At 57.3% G+C, this 7156-nt stretch overlaps 3 protein-coding genes across 4 annotated transcripts in view; 2 read left to right on the top strand and 1 right to left on the bottom strand.

The window, feature by feature from the left end:
- The window catches only part of FAM219B (family with sequence similarity 219 member B), a 2991-nt gene extending 227 nt beyond the window's left edge, over window positions 1–2764 (top strand). Inside the window, exons 2-6 of the mRNA XM_027657557.1 lie at window positions 554–656; window positions 924–1008; window positions 1352–1429; window positions 1790–1838; window positions 1997–2764. Of these exons, the coding sequence (XP_027513358.1) occupies window positions 554–656; window positions 924–1008; window positions 1352–1429; window positions 1790–1838; window positions 1997–2152 (471 nt within the window). The 3' untranslated portion in view covers window positions 2153–2764. The remainder of the gene's footprint in view (window positions 1–553; window positions 657–923; window positions 1009–1351; window positions 1430–1789; window positions 1839–1996) is intronic.
- Window positions 2765–3006: 242 nt separating this feature from the next.
- On the bottom strand, window positions 3007–6577 carry MPI (mannose phosphate isomerase). 2 transcript variants are annotated; one of them, XM_027657576.1, is made up of 8 exons: window positions 6472–6577; window positions 5794–5921; window positions 5295–5495; window positions 5073–5214; window positions 4538–4720; window positions 4255–4428; window positions 3940–4148; window positions 3007–3569 (listed from the first exon to the last, which is right to left on the bottom strand). In XM_027657576.1, exons 3-8 carry the CDS (start codon window positions 5487–5489, stop codon window positions 3351–3353), a joined length of 1122 nt encoding a protein of 373 aa, XP_027513377.1. In that variant the 5' UTR covers window positions 5490–5495; window positions 5794–5921; window positions 6472–6577; the 3' UTR covers window positions 3007–3350. The 2 variants fall into 2 exon arrangements, with proteins under 2 accessions (XP_027513377.1, XP_027513376.1); XM_027657575.1 differs by lacking the exon at window positions 6472–6577 and adding an exon at window positions 6221–6333.
- Window positions 6381–7156, top strand: part of SCAMP2 (secretory carrier membrane protein 2) — a 13013-nt gene continuing 12237 nt past the window's right edge. The window contains exon 1 of the mRNA XM_027657577.1: window positions 6381–6507. Coding sequence (XP_027513378.1) covers window positions 6451–6507 — 57 coding nt within the window. The 5' untranslated portion in view covers window positions 6381–6450. The remainder of the gene's footprint in view (window positions 6508–7156) is intronic.

Here is a 7156-nt window from a genome sequence, read left to right as displayed (position 1 = left end):
CTGTGCTCTCCAATCACCAGCCCAAGTCTTCTGCCTTGTTCCTTTAATTTCCCATCCCTCCTGCACCAAGTCTCCTCTGCCCTTTCCTGATTTTCCATCTATTTTCTTCATTACTTATTATATTTGTGGAGCTCTTTTCTTCCCCCTTGCCATTAGGAGTGCTGGCTCTCCTTGGCAATACCTGGATAAAAGGGGAAGCTTGAAGGCTCCAACCCTGCAGAGAAATTAAAATAAGCTATCCTTATATTTTTACTTGATGAACTTGCTCATTAAATCTCCTCCATCACGTGTTTTCCCAAGTATTTCTGGAGCTGGGCTTGCACAGGAGCTGCTGGTCACCACTCGTGCTTTTAATTTAGCATGGCCATTCCCAAGTAATCCCTTCATCTGCGACTAGATCTGCTTATTCCTTTTCCTCTCCCTGCTCCTGGTCTGGGAGCTGACCTTGAGCTCCCAGGAATGGATGGGTGCTCTGAGATGACTCTCTGTTACTTTATCCCCATGGAGAGATGCTGAGTGTGCTTCTTTCCCTCTTTTTTTTTTTTTTTTTTAGCTGATTTGGGCTGAAAACAAGAGGCTGAACAAGGGGACGGATACGGTGGAGAAAAGGGGACCATACATCATGAGCAAACCTCCCTCCATTCAGGCCAAGCTGAGTAAATGATGCTTGGTGGACTCTGCTGGGATTTTGGGAGTTATTTCCACCTCACTGCCAGGGCGGGAGTTACCCACAGCTTTTTTATTCCTTGGTGGGATAAAACCTTTATAGAAAAACCCCCCAAAACATTAAAAATCCCATAATGATGCCTGTGGAAAGCACTACATTGCCCCCATGCTCACCTGCAACACCCCCACCACCCAGAAAACAGATCTTGGGGGAACACATGGGAATTTTTATCTCTGTCCCTGTGCTTGGCTTTCAGAGAGGCAGCGTGAGCTGGTGAAGGCAGCTCTGCGAAGGCAGGGGCTGCTGGGGGGACCCACCACCCCGAAATCGGCACCTAAAAGGTCTGATCCCCTTTTTCTGTTCCCAAAAGGTATTTTTTGCTTTCCTTGGGGAGGCTGAGAAATTCAGAGGATTATAAATAGGAGTTTGGGACCTTATTCTGATGGCTCTGTTTGGCCAGGAACATCCGGTATAATAAAATATAGGGCTTTTCTCTTTTATTTGAGGGATGATTTGGTGCTGTAGATTTATTTGGGTATCCTAGGGCTTAGCTGGTGGTGGCCCTGGATAGCACCTGGCTGGGAAGGAGCAGGATTCCTGCCCTGGCTCCTCAGTCCATCAGCTCCATGGATGTGCATCCATGTAAAACATCTGTCCTGGTCTCACTCGGCTGCTTTCTGGCAGGTCGGTGAAGTTTAACAAGGGCTACACTGCACTCAACCAGACAGCTGATGAGAACCTGGTCTCCCTCGACTCAGACAGGTGAATATTCCAAGATTTTTGGGTGATTATCCCAGGATTTTTGGTGGAGGGTGCTCAGAGCTGGCTTTACTTTGGGGATTGATTTTCCTTGTCACTTTTAGAGCACTGAGCACCTCTGAGCAGTGCAATGGAGATGAGCTCAGTTGTTTTAGAGCACGGTGCTAATAAACACCAAGGTTGTGGGTTTGATCCCTGCATGGGCCATTCACCTAAGAGTTATCGATGATCCTTGTGGGTCCCTTCCAACACAGAATATTCTGTGAAACGCTCCTGTTGTCCCAAATTTAACAAATCCCTTGCAGTTATGCAGGGCTTATTTCCGAGGTTATTTCCTGGCCAGCTGTTTCCTTTTTCTCTTAGTGACGGGGAGCCAGGATCCAGATGTTCCTCAGGATACTCCTCTGCCGAGGCAAGTGCAGGTGTTTGACTCTGACCGTGTGGCCCCCGCGTGCTCCCCTGTCCCCCTCACAACCTGAGATTCTGGAGAGGGGCTGGAAGCATAACCCCACGGGGTTGTGGATGCACGTGTCCCATCCTACAGAGCTCCACTTTGTCCTCCCACAGCAGGTGAACCAGGACCTGAGCCGGCAGCTGCTGCAGGATGGGTACCACCTCGACGAGGTCCCTGATGATGAAGACCTGGATCTCATCCCCCCAAAACCAGTTGCCTCCTCTTCTTGCCCCTGTTGTTTCGGAGAAAATCTCTCCTGTGTGATCCAATAGCTGCACAAGAACAGGTCAAAATCCAGCACTTTCTTCGTCCCATGGGATGGCTGTTGCTGTCGGTGTCCCATGCTGGGATAGTGACACAATGACTGAACGATTCTGCTTATGGCAGAGGGCAACTGACCCCACAGGACTTTTCTTTACACTCAGCAATATCAGGGAGAGGTGGCATGGTGACATTTTGGTGGTCTGGATGGGACCTCTCACCTGCTGGGGTGGGAAAGAAGAGGCAGAGCCTGGCACCTCCATGAAGGTGTAAAGGGAAGGAGTTAGGAGGTGCTGGGTTTGGAGCTAATGGCTTGTTCCTGTTCTCCCCAGTGCTGCTTTGATGCAGGTGTGGGACTGCCCAGACCCCCCATACCAGCTCCACACAGGGTTTGGATGTGGGGGGCTGGGGACTCTGCTGCAAACCTTAAAAGCTGCCTTAAACCATGGTCCTGCTCTACAACCTAGAGGACAATCAGCTGCTTCAATACCTTATTTATATTTCATGTCTAGAGACCTGAACTGTTGGGGTTTCTTGTTTGTTTGTTTGTTTTGTTTGCTTTTGGGGTTTTGCTTTTGTACTTTACTTGTTAAAGGGAGCACTCAATAAACTGAATCTCATTACTTGGAGGGTGTTGGTGCCCTGCTCCTCTCAGGAGCCTCACTCCAGAGGGCTTCTTCCCTGACTGGTGGGATTTCAGAGTGATCTGTTTTCCCTCATCACATTTTACTCATTTCCTTTTCCCCTGAGGAGTGAGGGGGGTAAGAACCAGTGGTGGGAGAGTTACAGCTGGAGCTGCTCCCAGCATTTCCTCCAGTCCCCCACCCCAGTCCTCCTCCTGCTCCTTGCACCACACTGCCCTGCACTGAGGACAAAGTCACCTCTTTATTCACGGCATCGGAAGCTTTCCCGCTCCATAAACCTGCCAAACAACCCCCTTTTACAGCCAGGGAAGGGGCAACACTGGCTGCCATCAGCCAGGCTTAGAAGAGCCTGCCAGAAGCTGCAGAAAGCCTCAGCCTGCTGTGCTCTGTGCCACATCCGAGGAGTCGATCTATAGAATTGCTCTTTCTATACATCAGGGCTGGGTTTGGGATTTAATAGATGGAGGGAAAACTTCCAAGTGAGATGACTTTGCCGACACCAGTTTCTATCTACTCAAACGTGGAGTGATGGGGAAGAAGTGTTCCAGGAGGAGACAGAAGTGTCTCAGAGGAGGCAGCAGGCTCGGAAGAGCAGCATCCCATCCTGCGAGGAGAGGTGGAGGGAGATGCTCTCGTTAGCCGAGATGAAGAGCACGGAGCCACGACACAGAGACATCTCGGAGGCTGCGGCTGTGGAGGTGCCCACAGCTGTCCCCTGGATCACCAGCAAGATGCTGGCAGAGTCTATGGCAGAGATGAGGTACAGCTTGATGGAGGCAGGGATCTGCAAAGGAAAATGTCACTGTGGCTGGAGTCTCCCCCAGCTTTCCTCCTCTACAGAGAGCTGGGATGGGGTTATCTCCATTCCCACCCCTTTGCTGCACCTGCAGCAGCCCAAGCCCAGGAGCCTCAGCTTGGCTGAGGACACCCAAGACCTGTTCCTGGTTCTCCCTCTGCCCGGAGCTGCTGGAGAAGGTGAATGAGCTTCAGGCAGAGGGAACAGGGGAGGGATAAAGAGACAAACATTACATCCCCAAGCATCCCTCCCCCCTCCCTAGGGCACTAACTACAAAGGTGAGTGAAGCCTAAGCCAGCACTGGGGTGTCCTACCCAGAGCCCAGCTGAGATGTGTGCCCCAACCCGTCACCGCTCACCTCTATCCTCATGATGGCAAAGTCTGGCACAGGCGGATCATAGACATAGACATTGGGATCAAGCTGGCTCTGCACAGCTGGGAAGATCTTGGAGCTGCTGGGCGCCGGTGTGTAGTTGAGCATCTCACACAAGGTGAGCACATCGATGAATTTGGGGGTGAGCCCGGCACGCACCGTGTTATCTGAGCATGCCATGCACTCCACGCAGTCTGCAGGGATGAGGCAGTGCTGTCAGCCCACCCCAGCCCTTCCAGATGTCCCCCGTGGCCAGTCCTTGCAGGATGGTGGGTTAGGAGAGCCCCCCATGACACTCACCTCCACGCAGGTAGGCATGGGGCTCATTGGCTCCAAGGAACATGGCCTCCCCTGGCTCCAGCTTTACCAGGTTCAGGAAATAAATGGTGAAGCAGCCAATGTCTCCTGGGTACTGGGAGTGAAGCCGCAGCAGCAGTTCCCCGTTGCTCCCTGACGTGTCCTTCCCTTCCTCTGCTGCGTGAGAAGAGACCAGGCACAACATAGGAAGGAGCCAGGGGGTGCCCTGGCCCCTCCCCTCCCCACAGCCCACCAAATTGTTTTGGGGGCCACTTCAAGGACCCACCTTCCTGGGAGATCCTCTTCACCAGCATGTTCAGCTGGTCAACAAAGAACTTCTTCTCGCTCTTCATGAGGCGGGTGAAGCACACACGGAGAGCGGCCGAGACACCTCGGGGGTCGTCACTCCCGCTGCGCTCCAGCTGCTCCACTGCCACCTCCCCAATCAGCGCCCGCAGCTCGGGGACGTCTACGAGGGGCCAGCCCCAGTCAGAATCAGCACCCCCATCCCAGAGGAGCATGGCCCCCATCCCTGCCCCAAACCCCATCCCAGGGGAGCAGTGCCCTCACCCTGAACTCCATCTTAAGGGAGCACAACCCTCGTCCCCACGCCAAACTGCATCCCAAGGGAGTACGGCCCCCATCCTCACCCGGAGGCCCATCCCAAGGGAGCATGGCCACCATTCCCACCTTGAACCCAATCCTCATTCCAAACCCCATCCCAAGGGATCCTATCCCTCATCCCCACCCCAAACCCCACTGCAAGGGAGCACAGCTCCCATCCCCACCCTGGGGTCTGACTATGCACCCTTCATCCTTACTCTGGAGGAAGGAGACAATCTCCTCCACGGGCCGGAAGCCACACAAGCCCTCGAAGGGGGTGAGGGCGATGGCCATTTCAGGCTTGTGGTTGGCATCGGGATAGTGCTCAGGAAACTGGGCGTGCAGCTTCGCTGCCAGCTCCTGGAGAGGGGGAGAGAAGCTGGGTGACATCCCCAGGGACACAGGGTCCCGCTGGGCTGCCCATCCAGGGCTCTCCTTACCTTGTTGGGGTGTGCCTGGACAGAGAGGGCAGTATCGACCGAGAGCACCTTGAAGAGGAAGGGCAGCTGTCCCTGGAAGGTGTCCTTCACCTTTGTCCCCAGGCAGGCGGGGTTGTCGGCAATCCACTGGCCTAGGGTTTTTTGGGGGATGCGGTTATCCCGGATGATGGCATCGCCCCGGGGATGTGCGCCCATCCAGAGCTGTGAGACACAGACAGACTGATGGAACCCTGAGCTGGGCAGCCAGCACGGATGACTTGGGCTTTTTTAGAGGCTGCTTGGCCCCACAGGTGATCCATGCAGCCAAGGCAGCTCCCTCGGAGGCTGAATGGCGCCAGGCTTCTCCTCTTCAACCCGGGCAGCCCCGAGAGGGACAACGGGGGGGGGCGGGTCAGGATCCCATTCCGATGGGATACAGGATGGTGAGAGCCACAGCCGGTGGGCGGGACATAGGGGTGTGACAGACACACGAACGGCACGGACACACAGACGCACTCACCTCCGCGTAGGGCCGGTCAGGCTGGATCTGGACTAGGGGGTCACCACTGCTCAGCAGCTTGGCTACCTCGCTCTCCAGGCCCACTTTCCCCCAGGAATAGTTCTGCACCGCGCAGGAGAGGGGGAACACTACGGGAGAGTAGTAAAATGTTAGCGGGGAACAGAAAAAAAAACCGAAACCCCTTCCAGACACCGCCAAAGCCCCCAGTGCAGGGTGAGAGGGCATCAGGGAGACAGGGGACCAAGGGCTTGGGACAGTAGAGTGTATGAGGGGGGGGCGATTTTCAACCATCATACGGCGATTTCGGCATGCTCGGGCTGCGGGCAGGGGTCACGGTTCCTCCGCCCCATCGTCCTGGGGGTATTCCTGGGGGTGGTCCCTGTCCGCATCCCCACCCCGGACGGGGGGTGCCCCGTGCCCCGCTCACCCCGGATCTCCGCCATGGCTCGGCCGGACAGCTCTGTTCCCCTCATGCCCCCCTCCCCCCCCCAGCGACTATAAGCGCCGCTCTGACGTCACGCGGCCCCGCCCATAGGGTTAACACTGCGCGAGGTACATGCGCCGCTGTGACGTCACGCGGCTCCCCGGTCACGCGGGTGCCCCGGAAGCGCCAGGAGCGGCGGCGGCGGCGGGAGCGGAGCGGAGCGGACCGCGCCTATGTCGGGCTTCGACACCAACCCGTTCGCCGACCCGGTGGACATCAACCCCTTCCAGGTGGGCGCGAGGCGCGGGCGGACCCCCCTCACTCGGCCCGGCCCGGGACACCCCCCCCGGCCCCCGCCCGCCGCCGCCGGGACGTGGCACTGACTGAAGCGTCGCTGGCCAATGGCGGTGCCGCTTCTCCGCGGCGCAGCCAATCAGAGAGAGGGGGCGGGGTCCTGGGGCGGTCTGGGCGCAGCCTCCGACCCACCTCCGGCCGGGCCGGGGGTCCCGTTCCCCTCCCTGATCCCCCCGATGGAGCCACAGGGCCCGCTGCCCCTCCCTACATCCCCCGCTGGCCGGGGGTCCCATCTCCCTTCCCCGTACCCCCCTCCAGCCGGGACAAGGGTCCCGAGCCCCTCTTCCGGCCAGTACAAGGGGTCCCGCTCCCCCTCTCTGTGCCCCCTCTCCGGGCGGGGTTGGAGGTCCTGCTCCCCGTCGCCGTGTCCCCGGCACAGCCAGGGCTGGGGTCCCACACCCCCTCCCCAGTCCCCTGCAGGTCACGCAGGAGCGCTGTGACCCACCCGGGGTCCCCCCGGCTCTGCGCACCGCCGCTGGGATCCTTCCTACTGCCGCTGGGATCCTTCCTACTGCCGCTGGGATCCTTCCTACTGCCGCTGGGATCCTTCCTACTGCCGCTGGGATCCTTCCTACTGCCTCTGGG

This window comes from Corapipo altera, unplaced genomic scaffold (assembly GCF_003945725.1).
Source record: "Corapipo altera isolate COAL_440 unplaced genomic scaffold, ASM394572v1 308, whole genome shotgun sequence".
In the NCBI taxonomy this organism is placed as follows: Eukaryota; Metazoa; Chordata; class Aves; order Passeriformes; family Pipridae; genus Corapipo; species Corapipo altera.
Note: the sequence above shows the minus strand (reverse complement) of the source record. Positions and strands in the feature narration are given on the sequence as shown.